This window comes from Ursus maritimus, unplaced genomic scaffold, assembly GCF_017311325.1.
Source record: "Ursus maritimus isolate PB19 unplaced genomic scaffold, ASM1731132v1 scaffold_11, whole genome shotgun sequence".
In the NCBI taxonomy this organism is placed as follows: Eukaryota; Metazoa; Chordata; class Mammalia; order Carnivora; family Ursidae; genus Ursus; species Ursus maritimus.
In genome coordinates, this window is record NW_024423453.1 from 18,636,331 (window position 1) to 18,655,473 (window position 19,143).

At 35.1% G+C, this 19,143-nt stretch overlaps 1 protein-coding gene across 1 annotated transcript; it reads right to left on the reverse strand.

Annotated features, from left to right (window-relative positions):
* Positions 1-14,369: 14,369 nt before the first annotated feature.
* LOC103656995 (prothymosin alpha-like) lies at positions 14,370-15,517 on the reverse strand. The gene has a single exon (XM_008684398.2). The coding sequence runs from the start codon at positions 15,128-15,130 to the stop codon at positions 14,699-14,701; it is 432 nt and encodes a 143-aa protein (XP_008682620.1). The 5' UTR covers positions 15,131-15,517; the 3' UTR covers positions 14,370-14,698.
* Between the last annotated feature and the right edge of the window lie 3,626 nt (positions 15,518-19,143).

Below are 19,143 nucleotides of genomic sequence, written 5' to 3' on the forward strand. Positions count from 1 at the left end.
AGGATTATTATTCCAAAAAATTGCAATAAAGGGATTTTAAATTAGATTTTTTCAAAAGTCTCTTCAACAATTAATAGATAAAAGCAGATATGAAAAATAAGGTTCTAAAAATTACACACAGGCACACGCTTGTTTAAATTAAAAGCATTATAAAAAAAGAAGCATCATGTAACATGAAGGAAAAGAACCTATGCTCTATCTCTTTGAAGTCATAGAGGGAAAGAAATGGAAATCATGAGGTAGTTATATATTAGGGGCTAAGAATGTAGGCTCTGGGATCATACTTCAGAGGTTAATTGAGCAAGTGTTTTATTTAATGGTTTTTAACACATGCTACCAGGGGTGGCAGGGGGGAGGAAGAGAGGGAAGAGGAGAGTAGGAGGGAGTACAGAGGAAAGAAGGGAAGGAGGCAGGCAATGACAGAATGAAGGAAGGGATGAGTCTCAACATTAAGGCCAGTGGTTTCCAAAGTTCCCAATGGCACATAAGAGGATTTAACCAGCACACTTTGTTTTCAGACTTTTTTGACATTCTCTGTTCCACCTTGTTCTATGTTTTCCAATGACTTCTAGTATACTATCCTTTAAGACAACTTTACAGGCTTTCAGTTGTGACGTTCCTGTGTAACTGTCCTTCATTTTAAAGGTGTTTGCGGTTGTGTACTTGTGTGTGTGTGAGTGAGTCTACTGGTTCCCCGAATACAAGGAAATAGAAGAAAATTGAATGATAGAAATCTTCTTCCTTTTCTTAATGTTTGAACTCTTGGGTGCATAACTTTGTATAATCTCCCAGCCATTTATTTTGGAGAGTGATAGGAGTATATTTGTGTGCATATATCCCAAAATATATATATATATATTTGTGTGCATATATCCCAAAATATATATATATATATTTGTGTGCATATATCCCAAAATATATATATATATATTTGTGTGCATATATATATATTTGTGTGCATATATATATATATTTGTGTGCATATATATATATTTGTGTGCATATATATATATATTTGTGTGCATATATCCCAAAATACATTTTAGATTATTGCCTGATTTACCTACCAAAGAGATTGTGATTGCTTATGCAATGTTACGATGTCTTTATCAAGATGGGGATGAAGAGTGTGGTTTGGGTTTGCAGCAGGAAATATATTTATTAAATTCATTAATCCCACTGTTCTTCTATACTTAGTCTCATGATAATTTCTTTGATTAAGTATATCAACTCCACAGATCTGAATTTTCAAAATGGAAAAGGTTTTGTGGGCTTTAACCCTGGCACAAGATGTAAGGTGTATAAAGTCTGAACAAAATTGTAGAGTCAATTTCCATTGAACAGAGCCTCTTAACAAGAAATTAAATAATATTTAAGGAAACATTTAAAATGTGGCAAAGAAATGGAAATAATAAAACTATTTGTGAAATTATACAGGGTTTAGTTTGAAACAGTTAAAAATATATATGTATATTTGATAGTACCATTTGTTAAACTTATACATTAATATATTTATATAAATATTTAAAACCAGAAGGAACAAATGAATGTGAATGATGAATAAGAATAAATAATGTTTTCACATTCTTCAAAATGCTAGTTTTTGGTTATCAAGCAATGAATAAATAATTTAAAGCAAAAACATGTATTTGAAAATTAATAGTTAGGAACTCTCCTGAAATATATTTTCACAATAATTTGAAAACTTTAGCTGATACTACCTCCCTAATGTGCTAAGCTTTCAATCTAGCCTTTAGAAATGGTTGTTTATATCTCTATAATCTGAATTATAGTTATTCTTTGGTATTATCTGTGTGTTATGTTCCTTTATTTAAATATGTCTTCTTATATATGCTGGTAACTAGTAACAAGGTAAGTAGCCAAAGAAATAGTGAAAGAATTTTTCTAAATCAATTTTTAAAAGAGGATTATGACCATGGTCTAGATGGTCCACATATATTGAAAAGTTTTCCATAAATGACCCATGAACTTATAATTAACGTGGGATATAACCTACAGAGGGATAAGGTGCAAAATGCCCGTCTTGAGTATCCATCCGTTCATTAGAAGGGTCGAAGGGCACAGTGCTGTGAGACACCACTAGTTCACTTCGTAGGCTTTCCAAAAACTGAATATTTTGACGTAAACTTTGAAGGTAGAGTAGTGTGGTAGGTAGAGTTAGAAGGAAGAAACTTCAAAGCTGTTATAAAATAAATGCACTTGTTTAATATTTGTAAAGAGTTTACCCCCAAACTTCAGAAAGGTTATTTTCTTCTCATTTTTTGTTTTCCAAAATTGAGTACCTTAGTTAATTATTATTAAATGTTAGCTAGTTTTCTGGCTTATTAAATTAAGCTAAATGGAGGTTAATTGATTTTTCAGTGATTCTTTTCCTATAAAGTTGGAACTTACTTCAGGACACTTCATTCACTCATTCATTCATTCATTCATTCATTCAATTACTTAATGAGAGTTGTTTATCACACACAATGTCATTTGCCAGGCCAAGGGCTAATATTTGAGAATACAGTGATGGCCAGGAGAGAGTTTTCTAACTTTGAACAGGTCTTAATCCAGTAATAGGTAAATGTGTTATCAGCTAATTTTGTTCCTGTGTGTTTTGATGGTGGATCATCGCACACTTACTCAACTACGTGGATTTACAATAAACCACAATCAAGGATTACAATCACTAATGTCAACATATTTTGAAAGAGATTTCACGAAAACAAGGAGAATAAATTCAAAAGAAAGAATAAATTAAAATATGACCCAGAGTACACATGAAGAAAGAAGACAGCTTCAGAAATGCTCAGTTACTGACAGCCATTTCCCCAATAAAAGCTAAGTAACACAAGAAATCGGAGGCAGAACACAAAGGAACAAAGTAAGCAATCAGAATGTCTTACTTACTGAAGCAAATAAAACCTGAAATTGCCCACACAGCTCTTAGCTAGGAAGGAAAATTTGGACTATATACTGCATTGAAACTTTTATTTTTCTTTTCTGATGGAAAGTACAGACAAGAAACCCAAAAGTTTCAGCAGTTCTTGAAAAATGTCAGGCTCGGGGAAAGAATTAATTTACGTAAATCTTCAGAGTTTGCTCCACTAGATTCAAATACTTAAACCAAATTAAAGGGTTGGTGAGGAAGTACTTTATAGTCAGATCTTGAGAGTAGATCCCTTCCATTGTCTGTCTTCCTTTCTTCCTTTCTTCCCTTCTTTCTTTCTTTCTTTCTTTCTTTCTTTCTTTCTTTCTTTCTTTCTTTCTTTCTTTCTTTCTTTCTTTCTTTTTCTTTCTTTCTTTCTTTCATCTGACAGAGAGAGAGCACAAGCAGGGGGAGCAGCAGGAGAGGGAGAGAGAGGAAGTAGGTTCCCCGCAGAACAGGGAGCCCCATGTGGGACTCTCAGGACGCTGGGCAGAGGCTTAACTGACTGAACCACCCAGCCGCCCTCCCTTCCATTTTCTTAGCAGAAAAGATTCCTGGAGAATTTCGGGGGAGAGTGGGGAAGACGCTGGTCTTGAACTTCACTGCGACGATCTCATGGCTCTGTGGCTGTCCTTTGGAGCTCACAAATGCTGGTGTTCCACCGTATTCTCACCTGAAACTGCAGCTCATAGAGCTATGCTACCATCTGCCCCACTCCCCCGTCCAGGGCACTGTGTGTAGGAGGTTCCTTTTCCTCCCATGCAATTCCTCACAGATACTTGTCTCTGCCCTCTCTCTGGGAAGCTGCCTTCTGAAACAGGCCTAACAGTGGCTTCTCATGAGGGTCCAGGCAACCACCTCTCCCAACCATCCTGTCCTTTGTCAAGAGCCTAGGTCTTGGAAAACATAATCTTCAACTCTCCCCCACAGGAAGAATGTCCTCAGGCCTCCTGGATCTAAGCCTTGCTGGCCTTCTCTAAAGGGGAAGGAGGCAAAATATCTCATTCTTTCTTATTTGGAAAGCACAGTTAAGTTCTTCTCCCAGAGGGTTATATGACAGACATTCTTGGTAAACCTAATTGCTCCCCCTCAGATAACACAATTTTTTTTTGCACTAAAAGCTAGAAACAAATATTAAATTCTAAGTACTGGGGGGGGGAGTTGAAAATCACATTATAACTTTTGGATATAGACGTTAAAAACAATGAACAAAAACAAGTATGTAGTAGCAAAACCAAGTAGTAAAAATGACTTTGGAACTTTTTCTTTCAGATAAATATAATTATGGAATTCAGTTTCCAAGGATGTTTTCTGGATAGAAGTTTTACAGATTATAATCCTTAAGGGCTCATTTTTACTGTTTCATTCCGGTGTCATATGACTGTACAGAGAAAAGTATGCTTGAAGTCAGTAGGTGAGTAACCAGGGGCTCATGTGCTCACCATTCCTCAATAGATTTGGAATTTTTACTCTTCATTTTAAAAGGAAAAATCTGTTGAAATCCAGAGAGATAGCAATCAAAGAACCAGATTATCCATTATTTTTGTTCCCTTAGGAAATTGTAAGGAGTAGTTCTGCTGACCATATTGTTTTGTTCAATTGAGGTGTTTTGGTTTTTTGAACAGAAAAGTGTCAAGTTGAAATGTTCTTTTTCTTCACTTTATCATTTTTAAAGAAGCACTCAAGCAAATCCAGTAATTGAAAAAATGGCACTCTTTTTATGTGAACCAAAACTTCTTCACATACCCAGAAACAAATGCTAAATTCCATTTTAATCAGGCCAGATCAGTTTACATGGAATGGATTACTATCAAAATCATCCCTAAGAGTAATAATAATTTGTTTCTGTTATACAATTTGTAAAGTTGTTGCCCTGTATTGTATTGCTAAGTTTCACATACATTTGTGCAATGATCTTATAAATCTCAGTACAATCACATTAAAAAGAGGAAACCAATTAAAACTGCAAGAATAAGTTCTATTTTGTCCATATAACTTTTTTTTTTCCTTTTTTGTACTCAAACCAAAAGAGTTCGGGAAAGAATGGCTCTCAGAGGATACTAGTTGGCCAACATGTTTTGAATTTGGAGGTGCAGATCTTTTCTAGGTAAGTGTAGACTTGGCTTTAAGGATACAGTATCTATTTTTGTCTTTGCCTCTACTGGTTTTTGCAACACTTCATCCATAGTCCATTACATTTAATGATTCCCACATCTACGTGTGGAATTCACGATTGAAGGTAAAGGTAAACTAAATATTTTCCTTATCCACATTTTGTCTTCTCATATAAAAATTTATTTCCAGGCAATATGCTTATATATTGAGAAATATCTTAATAAATAGTTTCCACGTATTTGTACTAAAAGTTGAGAATATGTTTTAAGATATAACTTTTTCCTGAATGATCTGCATCTATTTACAGTTTGGAATTTAATCATCCATTAATAAAAGTATTTGAAAACTATTCATTTTAAGTAGATACCTTTTAAAGTCTGCAATATTAGGAATTGTAAAGGGAATGTGCTGTATGTGACTCTAGGGTTCAAATTCCTAATCACGGTGACACGTCTCATTGAAATCACTAAGAGCCAATAGCTGGTCAAGGGAACGGTTCTGGGAGATGTCTGGGAACTCTCTACAGGAAGGAGAGTGTTACCCAGTGCAGCTGTGGCATGAAATTAAATAGAAATCTATCACCTCTACCACCCAACTCCAAATGTCTATATGGAGCTCCTATCTCCTCTAGAACTTTGATGAGTTTGTCAATAATGGCTTTGGGCATCTGAAGATGACAATTTATGCAGATGCTGATGTTCTCTTAAGAGACATTGTTAGCAGTATCATTATGGAAATTTGTTTGTCTTGTGGGCAGTAGTTGTGAAATTGGTATGAGAGGAAAAACATAACGGATGCTTTATGGCGACTATGGCAAAGTTGCCTTTAAAGGACTCCCTTGATGGATATTCTTGATATGGAGACTTTGTAGATGAGGAGTCCATGAATACTCTATCTAAATCTAGTGGATCCAGTAATATAAAAGGTTACAATATTGTAAATTTATTTGTTTCCACATATCGAGAAGATACAGTAGACACATATAACCTACTTCTATGTAAGTATGAGACAATCTCCCATGTATAACTTTAATTTTTTAAATGAACAATTTTATCGTTTTTCCAACTACATAGACACCATCTATATAATATGGATCTCTTCTTAGTCAATTTATCTAGAGCCTGGCAAGAGCGATCAGTATTGAATTGAATAAATACTTGTTTCTATCCCACGTGTGTCTTATTCAATTTTCAGAAACCCCTTAGGTCAACCTTTCTTCTAGACCAATTTTCCACTAGGATGTCACTGGCATGACAGCATATCTGGTCTGTATTTTCACTTCTGCCATGTCCTTAGTACGTAGAATCAAACTAGGCATGAAGTAAGCACTAATTATTTTTTGAATAAATGAGTTTTCTTTGAACTTAAATGGTTCATAGTCTATTTCAGTACAAAAAAAAAATATGTCTTGTCTCTGGAATTGTTACCCCTCACTCACAAGATCTTGTCCTCCTTCCTAACATAGCCATTTATTCCTATCATCATACTCTTAAACTACATTTCCAAAACTTCGATCTCCAACACCTGCTGTCCATATACTACCTCTTAACCTTCAAATTTATTTCTTACTACAATTGGTAGACTTGATAAAGGACTTCTCAGTCCACTTTCCCCCTGTTTTCCCTGTCCATCAGGCCCCTTGGGTCTTTATCCTCCACCTCTCTTTGGTCCACCTTTTCTGCCATTTTATACCATCTGTTCTCTGCTCCCTCACCCTTTTGCAAAACTCCAACCCTCCTTAAATTCACAACTTGATTCAAGATTTTGAATGTGCTAGGAATTAAAAGACATCAAACATGTTGGTTGGGTATCCTTAAATTATTAGTCTTGGAAGCTCTATGTTCTCCCTGTATGTTTCTTTCCAAATAAGTGTAACTCATTTAACCTAATTTCAGATCTTGCTGATTGCCTTATAGGAATTAATGGAAAAAAATGACATTATTTCAAATTAGATTCTAAGGAAAGAAATAACAGGGGAGGAAAAAGATATTACTGGCTAATTTCAGTATTTCTCATAGGTAGAAAATTTTTTTTAAAAAGATCAGCACACCTCCAAAAACGGGGGGGGCCAAAGATATTATGTAAAGGTGTTAGAATAGTTGTAACTGTGTTAGATTGCAAAAAGAAAGAGCCCCAATTCTTCATCTTTCCCATCTGTCTTCCCACTATGTTTCTGGGCTTAGCCATATTATTCTCTTTGGTCCATGGGGAAGTTAATAAATATAATTAGAACAGAGGTTTGAAAAAAGTACAAGAATATCAAGCATATCTCATTCTAGTTTGTTTCACTTTATTATGCTTCACAGGCACTGCGTTTTTTTTGTTTTTTGTTTTTTTTACAAGTTGAAGGTTTGTGGCAATTCTGAGTCGAACAAGTCTATGGGTGCCATTTTTCCACCAGCATTTGCTCACTTTGTGTCTCTGTGTCACGTTTTAGTAATTCCTGTAATATTTCAAGATTTTTCATTACTGTTGTGTTTGTTATGGTGATCTGCAATTGGTGGTCTTTTTGAGGTACCACAAACCATGCCCATATAATATGGTGAACTTAACCCATAAATGTTGTGTATGTCCTGACTGGTCCATTGACCAGATGTTCTCCAGTTTCTCTCCCTCTCCTCAGGCCTCCCTATTTCCGGAGAGACAACAATATTGAAAGTAGGCCAATATCCCTACAATGGCCTCTAAGTGCTCAAGCGAAAGGAATAGTTGCATGTCTTTCACTTCAAATCAAAAGCTAAAAAATGATTAAGCTTAGTGAGAGAAGCATGTTGAAAGTCAAGATAGGCCCCAAAGTAGGCTTCCTGTGCCAAACAGTTATCCAAATTGTGAATGCAAAGAAAAAGTTCTTTAAGAAAATTGAAAGAGTTACTCCAGTGAACACACAAATGATAAGAAAGCAAAATAGCCGATTGCTGACATGAAGACAGTTTCAGTGGTCTGGATAGAAGATCAAACCAGACATAACATTCCCTTAAGCCACAGCCTAATCCAGAGCAAGGCCCTCACTCTCTTCAATTCTACAGAGGCTGAGAGGTGAGGAAGCTGCAGAAGAAAGATCTGAAGCTAGCAGAGGCTGGTTCATGAGGTTTAAGAAAAGAAACCATCTCTATAACATCAAAGTGCAGGATGAAGTGCCAAGGGCTGATGCAGAAGCTACGGCAAGGTTTACAAAAGATCTAGCTCAGATCATTCATGAAGCCAGGCTACACTGAAAAGCGAAGTTCCAATACAGGTGAAATGGCCTTCTATTGGAAGAAGATGCCATCAAGGATTTTTCTTTTTTTTTTTTCTTTTTTTCATAGCTAGAGAGGAGAAGTCAATGCCTGGCTTCAAAGCTTCAAAGGACAGGCTGATTCTTGTTAGAAGTTTAAGCAGTTGGTGAGTTTAAGATGAATCCAGGGTTCACTTAATATTCTGAAAATCTTAGGGCCCTTAAAAATTACGCTAAATGTATTCTGTGCTCTATCAATGAAACACTTATAAGTATTAACTTTCAAGTTTTGTTATTTAAGAAATACACTTTGTAAGGCTATAGCTGGCAGTGATTCTTCGGATGGATCAGGGCAGAGTAAATGGAAAAACTTATTCTAGGAGCCATGAAGATCACTCATGATTCATGAATAGAGGTCAAAATACCAACATTCACAGGAGTTTAGAAGAAGTTGCTTCCAATCCTCATGGATGACTTTGAAGGGTTCAAGACTTGAGTGAAGGAAGTAACTACATATGTGGTAGAAATAGCAAAAAAAAAAAAAAAAAAAAAAAAAAAAAAAAAATCATAGAATTAAAAATGAAGCCTGAAGATGTGACTGGCTTTTTGCAATATCATAATAAAACTTGAACAGATGAGACATTGCTTCTTGTGGATGAGCAAAGAATTGATTTCTTGAGATGGAATCGACTCCTGGTGCAAATGCTGTGAATATTGTTGAAAAGACAACAAAGGATTGACAGTACTACATAAATTTGTTCGAATAAGCTGTAGTAGAGTTTGAGAGGGTTGAGTCCAATTATGAAAATTCTGTGGATAAAATAATACCAAACAGCATCACACGCTACAAAAAAATCATTTGTGAAAGTCAACAGATATGGCAAACTTCATTCTTGTCTTGTTCTAAGAAACTTGGCTCAGTCCCCCCATGCTTCAGCCACCACCCTGATCCGTCAGCAGCCAGCAACATCAAGACAAGACTTGCCACCAGCAAAAAGATGAAAACTTGCTGAAGGTTCAGATGATGGTTAGCATTTTCTAGTAAGAACGTATTTTCCTTTTTTTTTTGAAAGTATTTTTCAATTAAGGTATATACTTTTTTTTTAGACATAATGCTATTGCATACTTAATAGGCTATGGCATAGTGTAAACATAACTTTCAAATGCACTGGGAAATCAAAATATCCATTTGACTCACTTTATTGTGACATTCACTTTGTCACAGGGGTCTGGAACCTAACCTATGATGTCTCCTCGGTGTGCTTGTATGTATCTATGACTTCTTAGGTTCTTGAAACTCTGCCTTTGCAGTATGATGTCTGGTCTCACCTGTAGGAGGCATGTAAGATACAGAAGGAACAGAACTAAGTTATTCCAGCTAATAGCCAGCATAGTCCCAGATGTGCAAACAGGTCTAGGTTAAATGGGAAGAACCACCCAGCTGAAATCACTGACCCCAACTAATGAAATAAGTTGATGCTCTTTGTTTTAAACATGATTTTCAGGTGATTTTTTTTTAATTCAACACAAAGGTGGAAATATAGCTAATACTATAAACATTAAAGAAATGCAAACCTTTATAAATGCCAAAAGGTACACTGATGCACACTCACAGAAAGACAGAGACTATATAAAACCAGCTACATATTGAAAATATATATGGGTGTGTATAACACAAAATAACATAAAAGAACTGAGACCAACAAAATAACATAAAAGAACTGAGACCAAAGTTTTTATTCATATCAATGGTTGTGCAACAGCTTAAATTGATGGGGGAAGAAAGGAAATGACAACTGCCTAACAAAGTAAAATTCTCCGTGCTACATTCACAAGATAGACTTAAAACAAATATTCTGATGGGGTTAAAAGTAAAGAATGAACAACGTTATACCAGGCAAACGTGAATAAAAAGAAAGCAGACTGATAACAGACAGGTAGAATTTAGACCAAAAAACATTGGGAAGGGAACAAAAAAAGGACACTTTATAAGATCATAGATAAAATTCAAAGTGAAGATATAGCATATATAAATATTTATGCACCCAATAATTCAGCATTACTTTTAGTATAAGCCCAAATAAATGTGTGAGAAAACAGCAATAAAAAAATAAATCTAAATATTGGTTGTTTAGAAACGTTTTTTTAAAAAAGAAGACAATTGAAAAACAGCTAGCTAACTTAGTTAGAAAAGGATAGTAGTGAGGGGAATGGGGTGGAGGTGGGGAAGGAGGCACCATGCACAAAGTTAGAAATAACACGGGTAAAATAATCATCAAAATATAGGAATTAAAAAAAAAACAATAATTAAGAGACTTAGTCCATGCAATTTTATGCAAATTAATTAATTTTAAAAAATCTATTTTTCTCTCTTACGAGAGAGAGAGAGAGAGCACGTGAGCCTGAAAAGATTACCGTTGAAGAAGTAACATATGCCATAAAAAAGATCAGGTGTTAATTCATTTTAGTTGCTGACTGAAGTGTTCTTTGTGGGTCAGTGAGGTGAAATTGGTTGATACTTGTTCAAATATTCTGCAACTTGTTAATACCTTCATAAACAATCTTGGCCTCTCCTATTTCCTCTTTAAATCTGTCATATTTACTATGTATGTTTCTAAGCTCTATTGTATACACACTGATTTTGAATTCTTTTATTTTTCTGTAGAATTGACTCTTCTATCATTTTGAAATGTCTCTTTTTCTCTAGTAGTACCCCTTGTATTTGGTCTTCTTTGCCTAATATTAATAAACATATAATAGCTGTCTTTCGGTTTGTGAATGCATAGTATAAATGTTTTATTCTCTTGACCCTTTGTGTATTCTTGTATTTCAAGTGTATCTCTAGTAAACAACATATCCAGTTAAGCAAATGTTGACTTTTAATTCAATTCTTGTCAATTTATAAACATCACAAGTTTTGGTATATTCGCGTGAAACGGCATATTGCTATTTGTTCCATGTGTTCTTCATTTCTTTTTCTTTTCATGCATTTTTAGATTATTCAAGTTTTGAAAATTTTATATTGGATTTTTAGTTGTATATTCTTCTACAGTTCTCTTAGTGTTTCTCTAAGTTGGCAAAGTACAGCCTTGATTTCTATTATTATTTTTTAAAGTTTTATTCAAGGTTAAGAGGTAACCAATATAGTTCCATGTATGCCAGCTAAACTTCAGGCAAGAAGAAGAGAAAGAGTCACAGCAACCATCAGTCTCTTTTCATTTTTGTGGGAACTTTATTGAAAAATATTTGATGCACAATAAATGTTACTATTTAAAGTATACAACTTGACGTTTTTATTTATTTATGTACACGTGTATCATGAAACTACTACCACAATCGAGATAATGAACATACCCATCTTCCTCCAAATTTCCTCTTGCACCTTTGTAATCTTTTCTTCTTGCTCATCCATCAATACCCAGACAATCATTGATCTTTCTGTCACTGTAGTTAAGTTTACATTTCTAGAATTGTATGTAAACAAAAATACACAGTATGTATTATTTCTTTTTTTGGACTGGCTCCTTCATTCTGCATATTAATTTTGAGAAAAATCTAAGTTGTTCCATAATTCAATAGTTCATTCCTCTTTATTGCTGAATAGTATTTCACTGCATTACATATCACAATTTATTGAGTCATCCATTATTGATAGACATTCGGTTATTACATATCAAGTCTCTAGACACATTCGGGTACAACTCTTTATATGGACATATGCTTTTCTTTATCTTTAGTAAATACTTAGGAATGGAATGGTTAATCATATAGTAGACTGTGTTTAATGTTTTCACATGAAGTTTAAAAACACGCAAGACTAATCTATGACAGAAGTGAGAAGAACAGCTAATTTGGGGGTACCTTAATTGGAAAGGACCAGAAAGAGCCTGCTTGGATATCAGATATGTTTTTATCTTGATCTGGACGGTGTTTAAATAGATTAATACCTGTGTAAAATTCATCAATCTGTACATTTAAAATTTGTGCACCTTACTATAAGTTATATATCAATTTAAAAACAGTAGTAATATTAAAACAAAATCTGCCAAAAATATTTATGAGATGGCTGGGGAAATTTGAACTACACAAAATACTTAGTGGTATTAATGAATAATAAATAATCATTTAGATGTAATAAGAGTATTTGCAATTTTACATATAGTATGCATATTTTTAGATACGCATATTGAAGTACTCATGAAAAGATACAAGGTTTGAGATCCATTTAAAATAAATCAGTGGGCATGGGTATAACTCAAACAAGATTGGACATATTTGATAATCGTTGAAACTAGATGATGAACACATTGGATTAATTATATCATTCTCTCTACTTATGTATATGTACATGTTTAACAATAAACGTGTGTTTTTAAAGAAATTGTTTAGTTCAGATTTCCATACTCATAATATTAACTTCTGGGCTTCTTCCCAAAATGGCTTGGTAGAGTCTCTCCACCCTCCATGCTGTGCCTCTCTCACTAATAGTAGGAACAGCTGTTATTTATTGAATGTTAGCAATCACCAGACTCTGAAATAATTGTTTTATATATATTTAATTGTTTTATATATCTAGTTGTTTTATATATCTAATATATATAAACACGAAACATATACACACACGAAAGCAAAATAGATAAATCCATAAACAAAAATTAAATTTTTTCTTTTTGATCAGCTACAAAGAAGCCAGTCTTTGGTTTTTATTTTTTATTTCCTTTTTTTTGAATCTTGAGAGGGTTGAAACAATGGGACTGAGAAAAAGTATTAAAAGCATTCATGAGCTATTTGACTGATTTCATTGTCAAAGTTAGAGCTTACCCCCAGGAAAGGTTGGAAAAGGTGAGAGAGAAGGGCAGGATAAACTAGAGCCGCAGCAGCCAGTGGGCTCTCAGCAGAGAGTTACAGAGACTGGGAGAGAAGTGGGGATTGGGGCCAAACAGCCTGCTGAGCTACATGAGAGGCCCAGGGGAAGATGTTCCAAAAGAATTTTGTCCTGTACTGTGAATGAAACCTCTTCTTAGCTTTGTTTTACCCTCCAATCAAATTTTAAATTGTCTTTGAAAAGAAAACCAGTAGCGAATGTTGAACCACCCTTGCATCCCAGGAATAAATCCCACCTGGTTGTGATGGATACTCCTTTTAATGTACCGTTGGATCCTATTGGCTAGGATCTTGTTGTTCATCATGGGTATTAAGGAGAGCACGTGTTGTGATGAGCACTGGGTGTTACGTGCAACTAATGAATCAGGGAACACTACAACAAAAACTAATGATGCACCCTAAGGTGATTAAATTAACATAATAATAATAATAACCTGTAGCAGTCAGCTACATATTACACTTATTTCTTTACATTTCCACGCAAGTATGTTAAAGTCTGAGAAGTCCTGATAAAGCAACACTCAACAAATTTTTTTAAGCCAGAAATTCCAGAATTGTTTGGCCACCCCTCTCTGCACACACACACTCACTTTTTAGCCCCTGTAATCATCACCTTCTAAGTCTACTTCTTGGAACACTGCTTGGAAGTGCTTCCCTGGATTTACAATCAAATTAATGTGCACTTTGGTTCAAAACCTCTCTTCCGTTTATTGCCAGATTTCTGCCTGATCTTTGCCTCCCCTGATCCATAGCTCAGCCTGGGACCTTACGAGCTCTGCTTATAGGACAGTCTTTACTCTGACGTCTTTTTTCTTCTTCCTTCAGAACAACTCAGCAAAACAAAATTTCAGGTAATTGTTGGACAGCATTGTTTTACACATATATCAAACAGGCCAATAAATAAATAAATAAATAAATAAATATCAAACAGGCAAATAAATAAATGAATAAATAAAATTAACAGCAACTTCATAGACAAAAAAAAGGGGAAAATCCTTTTATCTTTGACCTTTGGCCTTTTTAACCTTTTCATACAAGCCAACTACTTACAGTACAGCTAAGTACATACACAAAAAAAGTTACTGGAATGCTTGGAATAAGATTGTTTTGTTGTTATTGTTTTGCTTTTGTGTTTTTTTTAATAAGGTTTGGGGTCTTTTTCTTATTTTCTTTTTTTTTCCTTCTTTGAGATTATAATGGACAGAGAATGCTTCAAAGGCTGGTTTTGTCATTGGAGATCATTAAAAATGGCTGACCCCTAACAATATGTACAAAAATATAAAATGTAAATAAAAAATACAAACAAAAGTAGTTTTAAGGGAAAAAAAAGCAGGGCCTTGGAAGTTTTGGTTCTTTTTCCTCCGCTTTGCAAACTCCGCCGTGGTCTGGCTGGTGGAGAGCGCGTGCCATCCACCATGGCGCTGCCCGCATTGGCGCACGGGGACTCTCCGCTTGAAGGTGACCACGTTTAGATTCGGAGACGGAAAGCGGAGGGTGAATAGGTCACGGAGCTCTTTTTGTTGTTAAGTTTAAACATTTCCTTTTTTTGCTGTCTACCCATCCTCGTGGGTCTTCTGCATCTTGGCGGCGACATCATCATCCTTCCTCATCATCTTCAGCTGCCCCTGTGCCCCTCCTGCCTCAGTCTCCTCCTCTTCATCTCCAGCCTCTTCTTCACCATAGCCTTCCCCCTCCTCTTCCTCCCTCCCTTCTTCCTCTTCTTCATCTACCTTATTGTTGGCCTTCTGCTCCCCACTTTCCTCATTAACATTCCCATTAGCAGGGGCATCTCTTCCATTCTCTGCCTCCAGCACAACTTCCTTCTCCTGTGAGTCTTTTTCCTCCCCACCCTGCCCATCTGGCCGCGCACACGAATAGACCTCTAGCCACGGACAGGTGCATCTCGGCCTCGGTCCGCTAGCTGCCCAGGGCACCTGCGGGCCTTTCCTCTGGTGGCGCGCTCCTCTGATATCTTTAGTCATCATATTTTAAATGCAATATTTTATTTTCTTAATTTTATTTTGCAAGTTCCCATTCTGAAATCCTATGTCTTTCTGTTTTGTGAAAAAGTGTTTCTCCATAGAAGAAAAGTGAAGCTGGAGGAGAATGTCCCTGGCAGTAATATTTCTAAAGGAGAATGACAAGACTTCTCCCTTTAATAGAATAAAAAATATGCTACTACAACTCGATTTATAACTCAATAAATTGTGGGTGTGCCATGCCCTAGATCCCTTTGGAAAGTTATTATTTTTTTTTTAATTAGCAGTAAGAAAGTTGGCACTGAGTACTTTATGGCCTCAGCTCAAACAGAAAGATGATTCGATCACAATATTTGGTGACAAAGATCCATAGTCCCAGGAATCATGCTGATCCTTTCATAGTTGAAGGTGATTGCTGTTCTATAGGCTGAACTTGCCTGAATATTTCACTTAGGTCCTTTTTGACAAGATTCCATGAAATGATATAATAATGGCAAGAATGTATAGAGTGAACATATTTTTCTAAATTGGAAAAGGCCAGCAAACTGCCTCTAAAGAAGTCCTTAAGAACAACAGCGACAACAACAAATGGAGAAAATACATGTTGGTACTACAAAATTGACCCATTCATTTGCATTTTATTTGCTACCTTGTGTTAGTATTTATCTCTTTGTACATGGTTTTGCATTTTCTTAACTAAACCACAATGGCCTGAGAACAGGAACAATATTTGATATGATTTTGCATCCACTGAATTACCTAAGTCAGGAAACAATAAATGAAACACAGAGTTAGTGACTGGAAGAATGAAGATGACTTTCAAAAATCGAGATAAATCAACTGAGTTAATATGTACCTAATGGCCAGAGAATCTCAAGACATGTATCAGGCAAAAAGTGTACTAAAAATAATCTGATCAAGAGCGTAAAAGATGGGAAAGTGAAAAAGCATTTAAAAGAGAAGTCCTTAGATTTGAACAAAAAAAAGAACAATAGTGACTTCAGTAGAAGTAGTTTAGTGGAATTGAGAAATATAAAATATATGTTCATGTTTGGGATCAGGATGACATAACAGGGAGAAAATAGATGATTATTCAAGAATTTTTATCAGAGGGGTGCCTGGGTGGCTCAGTCGGTTAAGCATCTGAGTCTTGGTTTTGGCTCAGGTCATGATCTCGGGGTCCTGGAATCAGCCCCACATGGGGCTCCATGCTCAGCGCAGAGTCTGACGCCCTCTCCCTTTTCCTCTACTCCTCCCCCCGCTCCTGCTCTCTCTCTCTCAAATAAATAAAATCTTTAAAAAATTTTTTTTATCAGAAAAAGAGAAAAAAACAATAGGGATAATAAAATGAGATTATTTAAAAGGATATAGAAAGGGGCGCCTGGATGGCTCAGTCTTTAAGTGTGTCCCTTCGACTCAGGTCATGATCCCAGTGTCCTGGGATCAAGTCCGGCATTGGGCTCCCTGCTTAGCCGGAAGCCTGCTTCTCCCTCTTCCCCTCCCCCTGCTTGTGTTCCCTCTCTCATTGCCTCTCTCTCTGTCAAATAAATAAATAAAATCTTAAAAAAATAAAAAATAAAAAAAGAGGATATAGAGAAATTAAGTATGACAACAGAACTTGAATTCTTAGTGCTTAGAATAAGAGAGGAGAAAAATGAGAAGAGTTTGAAGTCATCCTAAGGACAACCTTAATCATTAGAGATATGGATAAAATTTAGAGTTTACTGAAGCTTAAACTTCAGATAGTCTATCTCTGAGATTTGTTAAGGAGAAAGGTATAGTTATCATTTGGCGTAGAAACTTGAGATGCTTGGTCATTTTAATAAACTTTAATCTAAAACCAACATTGACAATCTCATTGTATTTTGAGGTAATTAAAACCAGCCATTCCCACAAAATTCCTTTTCCATTACCCCATTATATAATTGACTTTTCCCTTAAATTAGCTTGAAATTCCTAACATTAGAGTCATTTCTTCAAATTAGACCAAAAAAAAAAAAACACAAAAAACTGGAGAAATAATTTGAAGGCATAATTTACAAAGCACATAATTTAGAAGGGTACAATACTAAGTTTCTGAATTTTCTCCAAATATATTTATGCAAGTTATTGTTTATCTGCCAATATTTATATGTTGATCACACGCTTCTTTTTCCCAAAGATAATTTATTTTGGAAGAAAGTGTTGTTGAAATCCAAATGAAAGTAGAATAAGATAAGACGTGAGTTGAGGTCTTCGAGTTATTGACAAATTTTAAGAATGGTCGAACTAGAGATACCATGAGAATTGAATACAAGATTATGGTGTAAGAAGAAGCATCGGTATTAGATTCAGTGAAAGTCATGTTGACAACTTTGTATCTATAAACAGTTTAAGTTTACGCTGATATGGCACATTCTACATCCTGGGAACGATGCTGGGGAAGCATTCGTCTTGCCGACAAACAGCAGAGCTTGGTGACATCACAGCATTTCTGTACTCAATCTGAACTAAGTGTCTGAAAATCATTCTTCTCTCTTCTAAAATAGTACATTTCAGTACAATAGTACTGAACAAAAGTAGAAATTCCATAATTTTAGGAGTCCATGCAAAAGGGAAATAAAAGGAAAAAAATAAAATAATCAATACTTTTAGAAAATATTTCAGAATTCCATATCCTAGCTTCATTTGTATTTTTAATAGGTATGCTAGAAATTTCTTCTTACACAGTATTTTCTCATTCTAATAATACCACCTTGGTTTACTCACTTTCTAACAGTTGCCTGAGGTATTAAAATACAACTTTGATTAGTTTCTATATTGTAAATTAATGAAACCATTACTACTTCTGACTAAAACACAAAAGTTTGGAGAGATATTTGCTATATAAGTTGATTAGTCTTTGGATAATTTTATAGAATTAGTGTTTGGATATCTTATAGCAGTCAGTATAAAATAGTTTAAATACTTAGAAATTTATTTATCATAATTAAATATAGGCAATCCACAAAAGTTTAATAAATATTAATAATTTTGATTTTTTTATTACCAAGATTTTAAACCTCTATTCTTTTTTTTAATAGTAAGAAAAATATTTATGACATTTATAAAAATCCTACTTGTATAGTCCAATCTTTAGAAATCATTAGCTAATGTTCTTTTTTCCCCCCCAAGTTTTTATTTAAATTCTTATTAGTTAATATATAGTATCACATTCGTTTCAGGAGAAACCTCTGTTCTTAAAACAAGTTATTAGTATTAGATAGTGATGAAATATAACCCTTAAAACATCAGGGAAAATATCATCAATAACCAGTTCATTCTAGGTAATTATTGCAAATAAGGTATTTAGCTTTAAAGAGATATATGTCTAATCTAAAATTATATTATAGACACGCGTTTTTTTAAAAATAGCATTCTAACATGTGCTACTTGCATTTGAAATGCATCACTTGATGCAAAGATTAACATTTCATCCAACTTAAGTGAAAGAGAGACCTGAGAAACAGAGGCATGAATGCATGAGTATGTTGCTTTTGCTCTCCTCTCTCCCCTGTAGTCTTCTCATTGGGCCTTGGTCTCCTCCGCCCAGCCCCTTAACATCAACCTCTGCACCTAGACCCTTTCCTGCAGGCTTCATATGAGAGTTCAGCATCTAGCTTTAATTCTGCCCTTGGTATGCTGCCCTGTGTGTTCGGCTAACCAGCAGAAACCTTTATTTTAAAACTGACCGCAAATGAACTGTCTAAAATTCAACTGATTTTCTCCTTCCTGGCAACACAAATAAGTCTTGCCACTGCTTAAATTTCTTAAAAAAAAAAAAAAAAATTCAATATGTATTTTAAAATCTTGCTCCTTTGTGCAGGCAACTTTGGAAATAGCGATCTCCGTGATCCATGTATATGCTTCATGTACAAAGAAGGGCAAGTAATTATGACCTGGCAAGAGAGGGGAAGGAAATGAAGGCCTGTTCTCAAGGACGCTGACGTTGCATTGGGCAGTCTACCTGGGGAAAGGAAGGAACACCACAGTTTCCAGGT